Source organism: Quercus lobata, chromosome 1 (genome assembly GCF_001633185.2).
Source record: "Quercus lobata isolate SW786 chromosome 1, ValleyOak3.0 Primary Assembly, whole genome shotgun sequence".
NCBI classification, from domain to species: Eukaryota; Viridiplantae; Streptophyta; class Magnoliopsida; order Fagales; family Fagaceae; genus Quercus; species Quercus lobata.
Window position 1 is genome coordinate 33,021,392 of NC_044904.1, and position 13,164 is coordinate 33,034,555.

The 13,164-nt window shown below is 33.7% G+C and overlaps 1 protein-coding gene and 1 pseudogene across 1 annotated transcript; one reads left to right on the forward strand and one right to left on the reverse strand.

Moving 5' to 3' along the window:
• The first annotated feature begins 736 nt into the window (after positions 1–736).
• LOC115987638 (histone H2A) lies at positions 737–1,651 on the forward strand. Its single transcript, XM_031111234.1, has 2 exons — positions 737–1,057; positions 1,188–1,651. Exons 1-2 carry the CDS (start codon positions 863–865, stop codon positions 1,425–1,427), a joined length of 435 nt encoding a protein of 144 aa, XP_030967094.1. The 5' UTR covers positions 737–862; the 3' UTR covers positions 1,428–1,651.
• A 4,587-nt stretch (positions 1,652–6,238) lies between these two features.
• Positions 6,239–13,164, reverse strand: part of LOC115952769 — a 28,597-nt pseudogene continuing 21,671 nt past the window's right edge.

The window sequence follows — 13,164 nt, forward strand, 5'->3', positions numbered from 1 at the left end:
AATCGTGTCCTTACAATTTCTAATTTCGTTATTTAAGTGTTGTGGAAATATTTTTAGTTAAAAAGTGTTGTGGAAATACGTGTATGAGTATTTAAACATTGAAAACTATTATTTAAACACCCCTACCAAGCAGGTCTATATACACTTAGATTAGATTATAGTGAAATTTCTATCTTATATAAAAAAAATATTTTTCATTAAAAAATAATTTTTAAAATCACTATTGTATTCGTTATTGACATAAATTTTTTTAAAAAATAGAAATTTTAGTACCATAATTTTAGTTACAATTGTCCACATGACAAATTGTGAATGATGGAGAAAAAATAGTAGATCTATGTGAAAGTAATATGTAATCAATCACAATTTACCATGTAGTATAATTGTTGTAAAAGTTGTGATATTTTATATAGAACTTGAATTACTTATATAAAAAAAAAAAAAAAAAATCTTTGAAAACAAAAAACAAAAGACACAGTGAAACTGAAGCGGGAAATTGAAAAAAGTTTGGCGGAGATCCTCAAAAACTTCTTACCGTGTCCTTTCCCAGCGCACAAAAATTTTAAAAAATTTTCAAACTCACTCCCCATTGGTCGATTTCAAATGACACGGATCGCGGCACAAAGACCCACATCCATAGAAAAGCCCTAAATCCAACGGTTCATACTCCTTGACCCCCTAATCCTCACAACCTTAATGCTTCTTGCACTACACACCCATCTATAAAGCCACGCCAAATCAATCCTTACTTCATATCTACCTCTCCCTGTCACACTCTTTACCCTTCAAATCTCAATCCTTCATTCTCTATAGTTTTCGTTTCAGTCTTGCCCGGCAGGTGTTTGTGTTTTTGTCTCTTAGAATGGATAAGAAAGGTGCCGGTGGAAGAAAAGGTAGCGGCTCAAGGAAGAAGTCGGTTACCCGGTCCGTCAAAGCTGGTTTGCAATTCCCAGTCGGTAGGATAGGCCGGTACCTTAAGAAAGGAAGGTACGCCCAACGTTGTGGATCAGGTGCCCCTGTTTACATGGCTGCTGTGCTTGAGTACCTTGCTGCTGAGGTAACAAAAACAACAACAAACCCCTTTTAAGCCTCTTATTCTTTCTCTGATCCGTGTTTGCGTTCTGGGTTTTGGTTTTTTAGTCTTAATTTTTGTTGGGTTGTATCTAATTTGGGTTTTCTTTTAACAGGTGTTGGAGTTGGCTGGAAATGCAGCTCGTGACAACAAGAAGACTAGGATTATCCCAAGGCATGTGTTGCTAGCTGTGAGGAATGATGAAGAGCTTGGAAAATTGCTTGCTGGTGTTACTATAGCTCATGGTGGGGTCCTTCCTAATATCAACCCTATTTTGTTGCCAAAGAAGACTGAGAAGACTACCAAAGAGCCCAAGTCTCCTTCCAAGGCTGCAAAGTCACCCAAGAAGGCTTAGCTTAGTCTTTAGCCTAAATTTAGAAGCTTGGTTTTCATTTTGTATGTAAGCTGGTTTTAGGATCTTGCTTATTTTTTGTTAATTTTTGTTGATTGTTGTGTAGGGGAAAAGTTAATGGATTTGAAACAGCTATGTTAGGATTTTGGCAATGAATTAATGGATGAAATGAAACCACTTGTTTCTACTACCAAAAATTAATGGGTAATGTTATTAGTATTTTTTGTTGGCTATTGGTTGAGGGAGATGTTTTTTTTTTTTTTTTCCCTTAGAAAGTGGTATGCATGTGCGAACTGGACTAAAGTAGAAGCAAAGAACAATTTTTTCCTTCTTTTTCCTTTCATAAAGCAACCTTTGCTTGCACATGCTTGATTCATTATTCTCTCCTCTTTTGGTGGATTCTGTCTGTCCCTTTCTCTCTTTACAATGTGTGTGGCATCCAAAGTTGGATGTGTAATTTAACAAGTACTACATAAGCTATCGCCTTTTATTTTTAGTTGAAACAAGTTGGCTCTCTGTGAGGGAGAACCTAACAAGCCAAATATGTTTGTTAATTTGCCATGAATGGTGTTCTGGTACCTAGATAGGTTCAAAATCTAGGATGGAGGAATGCTCATTTAGGAAAATTGATTTTTATTGATTTATTAAGCTGAAAAAATGCGTTGAATATGATAGTAATTTATGTGATGGCATATTCCATTCCATATTTCCTTGTATTAACTTTTTACTATATTTCATTGTAATTTGCATTTTTTATGGATTAATTTGTAATTGGTGGAGGTGAAACAACTGGAGCAGAAGTTGCAAAAAAAAAAAAAAAAAAAAAAAATCTCGTACAAGTGAGATTACATGGATCAAGCGTAGTGTTAGGCGAGTTAATTATTTTGAAAAGTTTTGGGACAACAATCTTGACTCTCTTTGTTGAGCAAAATTTCCAGAACTCAACGATAAATTTGTTATTCTTTTCTCTATTGTATGGTACCAATCTAGAAACTAGACATGGCAAAGTGGGCAGGTAGGGATCGGGTTCGGTCAATTAGATTTGGATAAAAAAAAGTGTTATTTTAAGCGAATTAGAAATGGATCAGATGACATTAAGTATTGAACAAGAATGCTTGTCATCAAACACCAACCAAAGCATTTTTGAATTACATAAATGTTCCAAGTCATACAATTCGACCATTCTTAGATAAAACAAAAGAACTAAATAAATGGGTGCGAGAACTTCGATGGCTTGGTACAACGACGAACACATTTCGTGGTGAACCAGTCCAGCCCCCCCCGCCCCCCCAAAAAAAAGGCATCGGTGGCCTGCTTCTTGTGATTTTCTCACACATCTGCTGACCTTTTTCTTGAACTCGTCTTTCCTATCTCTCCATTCCTTCTGTAATAAGAGACGCAAATTAAAAAAATTCACTTTGTGGTACCAAACAATATGTGGCTATATTTATAAATAAATCCTTTGGCCATATATATTGGAAAATGATGTTCCTCCAATAATAAATGGAGGAGTTGAAAAGAACAATTGAGGAGGAAAAATGATAATAGAGGAAAGCTGCAACTTACATAATCATAATGACCACAAACTTCAAAATCACAGTAAATATCAATTTTGTGAATAGAAGAAACAGAATTACAACAATATGCCAAATGGTTAACTAGTTTTAAGGACTTAAGAGGATCAAAGCAGAAAATCCAACCAAATAGTACACGTAAAGATCATGGCTTCAACTTATGAGAACACAAGAAGAAATGAACCAAGTGATAGGAGTAGTTGATTTAGTTAGTGACTGATTGAGTCAGTGATTGGAAGAATAGTTAGTTAGGATGGCAGTTATGAATGAGCTAATTATTTTAACTAACTGAATTGTATATACAGAGCAGATGTGAGAATTGGAGGGATAATCAGAAATAATACAAGCACATTCTTTGTTTCTTTTCTTTCTAATCTCTCTAATCTTTCTATTCCCTATTCTCATTCCTTAGGAGGCCAGTTCCCTCAAAGAACTACTGAATAAACTCACCACCATTAAGGTGATTCCTATCACCAAGCCATTAATGAGCAACTAGGATCTCGACTTAGTAAAAGCTCAGGCTTATTTGTTTATTTACTAAACAAGAAGTTCAAGATTCTTTGGGTTATACATTTTTTTTTTGGTTGTTTTCAAAACCTTGATTATAAATAAGTTTTTCAATTTTTGACATATAGACTTTGCAACCATGATGAGTCCCTAACCCTCTTTAGTCCATAGGCTTGTTATTTTCGGGCATTTGGTACTTGAGTGGCTATAATTTATCAACTTTAGAAAATTTATGGGCTCGTCAAGCTGTTCATGAACTCAACAAGCTTATGATGCCTCAAGCTAAAAATAAACTTGATTTGAGCAGAAGGTTGTATGATCTTTAACAAGTGAAGCATGAGCAAGGCAAAGCTTGGCTTGGCACCTTTGAACCCTAGATGCAGTCATGAGAACATCTTATGTTCAAAACTTGTAATTAGTATTTTCACTTGATTACTTGTGTACCCCACAATCAGTACATACCAAAATTTTTACACTCCTCAGCATCGAGGAAATAACCCCCCACTTGAGCACTCCATTCAGGATCTTGTACCAAAGTACGACATTCTTTGATAATTCTACCACCTGATTACATAGAACATCTTTCTCGAGAACTTTTAAAGCTTTTCTTACATCATCAAGATACCTGAAATGAAGAAATCAGTAAAGACTATTCTCCTTCATTATCTAAATAATCTCCATCATTTAAGCCTGTACTTCTCTGACCGACCATCGGTACAAGTTTCAGTCTCTTGCATTACACAAACTCACTTAGATCTCTGGTGTCTGGAATATAACATTTAATTTGCAAAGTCAGAAGTAATCCACCGCCAACTCTTCTCAAGATCCTCTACCAAGCACGGGATTTCTTTGATCAGTTTTACACCACCTACACGAGTGCACCATCTGAATAACTAAAATCAAGAAATCAAACCATTTTCGTTCTTCTCATTCATTAAATGATATCCATCCTACATTGTTTAAGATCTACTGAAGAGAAATTAGTCCCTCCATAGATGCTTGTAACCAACTAGATTAAATTTCCCTTGGCCGTGGACTTCCTGCAAATCCATTATCTGCCTCATGCATGATGAGCCTTAGCATGTTCTTCATTTGGTCAAGCTGTTTGCTGAATAAAGCAATCTATCACAGGGCTACTGACATTATGAATTGAAAAGGATTTATCTATAAAAAAAAAAAAGATTTAAGCACAGTCTGTAAACTTGCCTATAATCTGTCCACATAATTTACTATTACAATTATGTTAACTTGAAGCATTTTCATATTCACATGTTGCACAACATAGTTCTTTACTTATAAATAGAAAGAGAAAAATCAATAGCCAACAGTCACTTATAGCAGCTTCAACATTTGAAGGTGATTCGTCATTAGGACCAGAAAGCATTGATATTATACTTAAAACTATACTTTCAACCTGAAACAATAACAAAAATTCGTTTGTAAATGCAAGGTTATGGTAAATATCAGTCATTAAGCAGGGAAGCAATGATTTCTGGGGGGTGAGATCTGTATAGAGCTTCTGCCATCTGTTGAGCCCAGGGCTAAGCCATAAATCTCATAATCTATTGTATACACAATAAAACTCATAATATGACTACATGAGAAGAAACCATCATGTTAAAATATCTTAGTTGACTGGTTTTCAGACATTGGATTTCTCAAATATTCTATTAGTCACCTCTTTTTCTGGAAAATTTTCAAGGTTGGTATTATTGAGCTAAACTCTAAGAAATTTCGAAGCAATGTAGAACAACTCTTAACCAAAAAAGACTAATGTAACAAAGGAAAAGAATAGATAAGAGACAAAAAAGAAACCAAATGACATGAAACCGAGGAAAGAGCCTTTTCTTAATGCCGTGTTTGTTTCAAGGAAAATCAATGAAGCAAAATAAATACTAAAAATCCCGATGTTCTCCTATTTGATTGATAAAAACTTCTAGATCATGAAAAATAAAGTCCTACATGGAGGATATACAAAAATGGCATCCGTGACAAATACTATATTTTCCTTTAAGCATAAAATATATCTTAATCACTTACACACATAAAGAACAACAATCCCTTTCTTCTAATAAATTTCTTATAAAAAATCATAAAGAACAACAAAAGAATTCTAACAAGAAAATATTTATGAGTGAAACTAAAGAAGCTATGCCATGGTCTTGTGCCTCAAACATTCAAGATGAAATTCAAAGCATAAGCCTCGAAAACATTAAAACTGTGCAAATATATGCGATGATGGTTAAATTTTAGAGATGCACTTAAGATGAGGAACTTAAAATCAGTAGGTTTTTCTGTAAGTATCAACATATGAAGTTAAATAAAACTGTAACAGAATTCAACTACTATGCATTGTAGATTTAGATTCTAAATTGCTTCATTCGATAAGGTTCTGACATCAACTGTTATAAAAAACAAAATAGTAAATCCAACAAACATCTGCAACTTCTTGTCAAGTACATAATAAATATGATTGAAGCTTATTACCTTGTAGATTTTAGTTGTTAAAGTAATAATTAATTTTGTATAACTATATTAAATTATTGGCTTATTATTAGTTATCCTATTGTCTTCAACCCACTAGTCCACCACCACCCCGATGAGTATAACGAGTGGACCCCACTATGAATATAATGAGTAAATCCCACCATGAATGTGAGAGGAGGAAGTACCATTCTCTGTGCTCTGGGAGTATCTAAGAATTACTCAGAAGCTGATGATACATGCATTTTTTCATGTAATGATTCCACTAGCATTCTCACTCACAACAGGTTTTGCACCACTTATTTAGCGTAACCATACTCGTTGGGCTGTGCTGAGTACATTGTTTGTGAACCTAAAAACCACATGGTAAATTCTATGAACAAATGGACAGAAGAGTTTGTTGTAAAAATATAGTTTTTGAGATCCACCAAGCATAAATTTTTAGAAGGGGGAAAAGAGAGTATATCAGTGCAAAGCCGTATATCAGTGCAAGACCATATGATTCAGTTTGCATTTCAAAATATCTGATGCAATTAATCAGTTCTTGACATGTTAGTTTGTATGGAGAAATAAGGTTTTAACAAAATAGTTCATATAAAAGAAGATTCAGACATTTAGACTAGCAGATTCTCAACATAACAATTAAAGAAGATTTATTTATTAGTAGGTATATGTTGTATTAACGCAAGCATAATCAGAATTGAGAAAATCACAATTTTTTCACAGAATCAGTACATGCAGCAGATCTGATGCAGGACAACTTAGGCTTCCCACCTAGATTAGTCCTACCGAAGAACCTTAGGCTTCCCACCTAAGGTGTTTGGAATCACCACCAAACAAATAATATGCAATCTCTGCAAATAATCTCGATAATAATAATAATAATAATAATAATAATAATAATAGTCTCTCCTACAAAAGAAATCATTTGGAGTTTTATATGCAGCTTCAAGGAATCACAAAGATAAGGATAAACTCTCCTAAACAATTTCAAATACTAATCTGATAATCCTAAACAATTTCAAATACTAATCCAATAATCCTAAACAAATGATAATGATAAACTACTAATCCTAACCAAACTCAAATACCAATCCAAACTAAACAAATAACTACGTTACAATATGAAATTATCCACTAAAAATCTAAAATGAAATATTGAAATAACTTTTGGTTATGCTCCTGCATTAAGATCATAAGGTCATAGAACAACCACCCCAAAGTTTTGTGCTAGTTCAAATTCTTAGACATATAAACTACTCTGCACATATCAAAACTGTCAAATAGACAATTTATAAAACCGGTTATTGACTAAAACAATAACAACCAAGCCTTAGTCCCAAATTTTTGGGGTCGGCTATGTATCCTCAACAACAATAGCCAGTTATTGACTAAAGCATGTAGATGCATAAAGGCAAGGAGAAACCAATCGGTAAATTGATAATCCTGACGGCACAGACAAGGAGAAGTAACCAATCATGAATGGAAGAAACTTGAAAACAAGAAGTGTGTTCTTTTGAGTTGGATCATCCATCTGCCAATAAAAGACAATCAAGTCTTAACAATGCTTAAAGAAAAATGAGAAGCGAGAAGAAAAAAAATGGTAAAGAGGATTATGATTTACCTGGAGAGGCTTCATGAGCTCCATTGAGACATATTGAGAAACAACAAAGAGGACAGGTAAAACAAGGTATGCCGCAGTGTTATACCAGCCCAAAGGTGGCTGGTCATCCTGCATGAAAAATTATACATGGTAAAACCCATATCAAACGCAAAATTTTGCCTAAAAAATAAAAAATAAAAAAGGAAAGAAAACTGGCCATTAAGTGCTACACATGTATAGAATACAACTGAGGAACTAAAGTAGGTTTGCCTTACGTGCTATTGTAAAAGTGTAAATCTGATGCCGCAGATCCTTCACGTGGAACACAGTTCATCAGTATCCTGTTCCTAGGACATGCTTACCAACCAAGACATGCATATACCCAAATCAAACTACTAAGGCAAACTTAGCTTTTCAAACTTCAAAAACTGCTTATCTACCTTCTTTAGCTTCAAATTTTTGGTGGTTTTCACTATAAATCATATAAAAATTTTAAAATCTTTCGAAACTACAAAGAAGAAGACATCGGGAGATATTTTCCACATAGAAAGTAGAAAAATTTCCTATTGAACAATTTTTTTAAGAAAGAAAGGTCATCTATTACCCCAGACATTTAAGGCATCTCCATGGGCCATTAGAAGCTTCTCCAGTCATTGTACCACATGTTATTATATAAATCATCTGCCAAAAGACCAGACAAATTCCACGATTGGGCCCCCTAAGAGCCCATTAAGTAAGGAGTTCAGACTTCAGACCCACATATATATATATTCTCTAAATTGTGCTTGCTTTGGAAGGCAAAGAAGATGGACTTGGAATTTGCACCAGTCACCAATAGCCCAATGTGCAACAATTCACCTGTCAGCAAGGGCCGGCTCAAGGCCTAGGCCTAAAGCCCCACTAAAAAAAAAAAAATTCCTTAGAAAAAAAGACCCCATTTTTTATAGTTAAAGGCCAAAATTTTTATAAAATTATATATATTTTCTAAAAGTTGTACATTTTTTTTTACTAGTGATATATAAATTTTACTATTGGCTTACAAATTGCCATGTTATTAATCACAAAAAACGTGATATAAACATTCATTAGTTAAATTAATGAAGTTCATCAATGAGAGACAATATCATATTATATTTTGAACATTTTATAGTGCTTTTAATTAGCGCATTTTTCTTTTTCATTTCCATTAAGACTCTTAAAGTATAAGACCAATAAAACCTTAACTCAATTTAAACCCTAAAATATTTCAAAAAGATGTTGCAAATGTGTTAAATCATCAATTATAGATTAATTTCCCCTAATAGTTTGAGACTTTGATTTTTGTAAATTAATATCCTACAAAACCATACACCAAATAATATCTGTCTCTCTCTCTCTCTTAAAATCAAAATATATAATTAAAAATTAGATTACAACTTTATTTAACTATGCATTGTCTTATATCCAAAATAAAGTATCTTTTTCAATCGCAATATATTTTTATTTCTTGTTATTAATATTTATAATTCAACTATGATATTCAATTCACTATATGAAATTAACATTAGTCCAGTTGGTATTATTTATGTATTTAATGTATCAAATTAATCTTAATTTGATTCGTATTAAATAATTTTGTTTAATTAATATTTGCATATTAGAGGCCCCGCATAAATTTTTCGCCTTAGGCCCCAAATTATATTGGGCCGCCCCCCAATTAGTATAGATTATTTTGTCAGGAAGAGGATAGCAATGAGTCAATGACTTGGAAGATGGGACAGTGTAGGAAACAAGCCACAATACCAAACATATCCTGATTGTTAAATATAATTATTAGCAACGCGATGTGTTATATCATGTTATATATGCTAGAGTGAATGCGGAAGAAGAATCATAGAATAGGAACATGTTGTATATGCTAGAGTGAATGCGGAAGAGGAAGTAAAGAATAGGAACATCGAGAACATGAGGGTTACGTGATTCAGCCTTGACGACTTACATTCACGGAGGAATTCCTTAAGGGTTACATCTTTATTGTGTAAGAGTGTAGGACAATAACCTGTGTTACAATAAACCCTAACATGTGTATATATAGGTGACTAAACCCTAGACTACTAGTACAAGTAGGACTGGGCTTGGGCTTATTACATTGGGCTAATATGTCTAATATATATCTCTAACACCCTCCCTCAAACTCAAGGTGGAAGTTCGATGAAGGCTTAAGGTTGGATAAGCATAAGAAGATCACTTGGAGATGCCGTGAAGAATGCCTTTGAAGAAATCACAATGAAGAATGTGCCAATTGACCAATTTTGGGGCTTCAAATAAAGAAACGGAGTCCGAAATTGGAATCTACGAGAAAAACTGAGTAAGATAGGCCCTTTCAGAAATTTTGACTTTTGGTCAAAGGTCAACGCAAAAGTCAAAGTCAACTGGTCCAGGCTCAAAGTCAACGGATACATGGTCCGGGTCGGTTCACAGATCGGGCAGCAGAATCGCTGATGTCATCTTATGACATGGCACTGACGTGGCTGTGGCTGACGTGGACGTGCTTGCGTGGTTGCTAATGTGGAGTGATGACATCATCCGGTGACGTCAGATGACATCAGCAGCAGTTTTCGAAGCTGGCAAGAGTGTGCGATGTTCACCGGCGCATGGAGGAGAAGCTTGAAACTAGGGCAGCACGTGTGAGGTCGAATTGAGGCCTGTATCTCGGGTTTTGTAAATCAGTGGACGAGGAGGCTGACAGGGTGGCACGTGTCACTAAAGAAGATCTGCGAGTGAGGATTCTGATGTGGCGCATGAGAGATATTCCGGAGCTAAGTGCGGCGCGTGGCTAGGTTTCGATTGACTGGATTTCTGGGTTTTCCTCACAGGAGGCCGTGGAGCATGTTTGTGGGGTTGGTTTCGACAGATGAAGGCTTGATATGCACATATTTGAAAAGTTTAGTCATGGTTTGCTTGGTTGGGGATTTTGACACAGCACAGAGCTATGGTGGCTATGAGATGCCGTGGAGTCTAGATCCAGCAGACAAACATGTGTAACTTCTGATGGTGATGTGCACGTGAGAATCTTCTTTGCTTGCTAGAGATGTTTGTTTGATGCCAAGAACGAAGTTTGGCTCTGATACCATGTTAAATATAATTATTAGCAACGCAATGTGTTATACCATGTTGTATATGTTAGAGTGAATGCGGAAGAGGAAGCATAGAATATGAACATGTGGTATATGCTAGAGTGAATGCAAAAGATGAAGCATATAATAGGAACATCGAGAACATGAGGGTTACGTGATTTAGCCTTGACGACCTACATCTACGGAGGAATCCCTTAAGGGCTACATCTTTATTATGTAAGAGTGTAGTTTAATAACCTGTGTTACAATGAACCCTAACATGTGTATATATAGGTAACTAAATCCTAGACTACTAGTATAAGTAGGACTGGGGTTGAGCCTATTACATTGGGCTAATATGTCTAATATATATCTCTAACACTGACCACTAACTAATAATCTCTGCATCATTAAATGTTGCAGATATGTGCTTCAATTTGAGACATTGACCTAACACTTCCATGATCAGTAACTAACATAAAACTTCCATGACAACGAAGGTTAATAAATAATTTTACATGAAAAACTAATGTTCAAAATAGATAAAGATGCAAGACAACTTTTAGCTTAACAAGCCATGGCAACAAAAATTATTATTACCACAAACTAAAAAAGCCAAGAAATGCCAGATCCACTTTGTCAGGCAGCAATTGAAGTTGGGCCACCCAGAGAGGGAATCCAAAAGAAACCTTCCGTCAACAGTTCCTTCAAATAAAATGATTAACAAAAATTAGAAACGATGAACTTGTGTGAAGACATAAAAGTCTTAGTTCAATAACATCACCCAAAAGATAATGGGATAGTAACCTCTTAGGTGTCGTTTGGATTGGGCTGAAAGCTGCGTCTGTATCTGCGTTCGTTTTTTTTTTTTTTTTTTACTTCACACCTTTTGCTTTAGCCCAGGGACAATTATCACTGTAGCAGTACTGTTCATGAGACCCACAACCACTTTATTCTTAAAAAAATATTAAATATTGGTCCCATGGTACTATTCACACATTTAAAAATTATTTTACTACAGTGTTTTCAGTTTTCAGTTTCAACAAAAATAAGTTCAATCCAAATAGACCCTTGTATCTATTCTACCATTCCTCATTTTTTATGACTATAATAATTTCATCCTACCCACTTACGAGTTTTCAATGGGATAAATATGTAAATTAAAACTCTTACACTTTAAGACTCACAAACTCACGTACGCTTTGCAGTTTCTATCTCATTATTCTTCAGATTGAAGACATTTAGTTTAGTTCTACATCCTACTTTCTTTTCCTTTAAATTAAAGACATTTACTGTTAGAGATTCCAACAAATTTTCAGGTTCTATCTTTTGTAAATTTCTCTTTGTCTTCTTTTATTTTCTTTTGTTTATGATTGAATTTCTTTGAGTTCTACTTTTTATTTATTTATTTTATTTTATTATGTATCACGTTAACTCTCTCTTTTTTTAAAAAAAATTTTAAAAATGTTATTTTTTTATGTGTATTACGTTAACTCTCCTTTTATTTTCTTTTTTTAAATGTAATTTTGAAATGAATGGTTCCTTCATATACTCTACCACTGTACTTCTTAATGAATTGTCATTTTATATTGTAGGTATTGTGATAAAATTTTAAAGAGTCCATGATAGAGTTAAATTCTAAAAAATCTTTATCTTTATTTTGAATAATTTTAATAGGATTTTCAAGAAAAATGATCTCATCAAAATTTAAATCAAACACAAACTCTAACAAACTTATGCTATTATTTTTAACTAGCATGTAATCCGTGCTACCGCACGAGAATGAATATATTATTAATCATGAGTTTATTCATGTTTAAAAGGCTCAGTTAAGTCTAAATTCATATTATTAACCAGAAATTTCATTCACAAAACTTAGCAATACATTTTTATGATACTCTCAAAGTATTCAATCATTTTTCTTCTTTTATGGCACGAAATAGAAAAGAATCATTAAAATTTTCTCATTAAATTAGAGCAATATTACACAATAAACATTTTTTTACAATTATTGAGTTAATAAATTGTTATTGGTTTTCGGAGTCATCATTAGGATAGTAACATTACTTTCTTGACTACTATTAATAACTTATCATATGAATAAGGTAATTATGAAGTATGTTGTTAACAATATTGTGACCAAGATTTTCAGATCCGGACCGTTCATTGAACCGTAAAAGGGAGATGTTCAACGTTTTTTAGGTTGAACCGAGGTCAAACCGGGGTCGAACTGTGATGACGTCATAATTAATTTAATAATTATTTAAAATATGAATTAATATATTAAATTAATATAAGTAGAAAAATGAACTAAAATAGTCTAAATAAAAATAAAGATCTAATTTTTAAATATCTTTTTTATATCACAACTTTCATAAGGCAAATAAAAAATATGAAATCTTAAGCAAACATAAATATTGTTTGATAAAACTCAATATTTTACTTTTTTTAAATCTTTTTATAAGAGTTTATGTCTA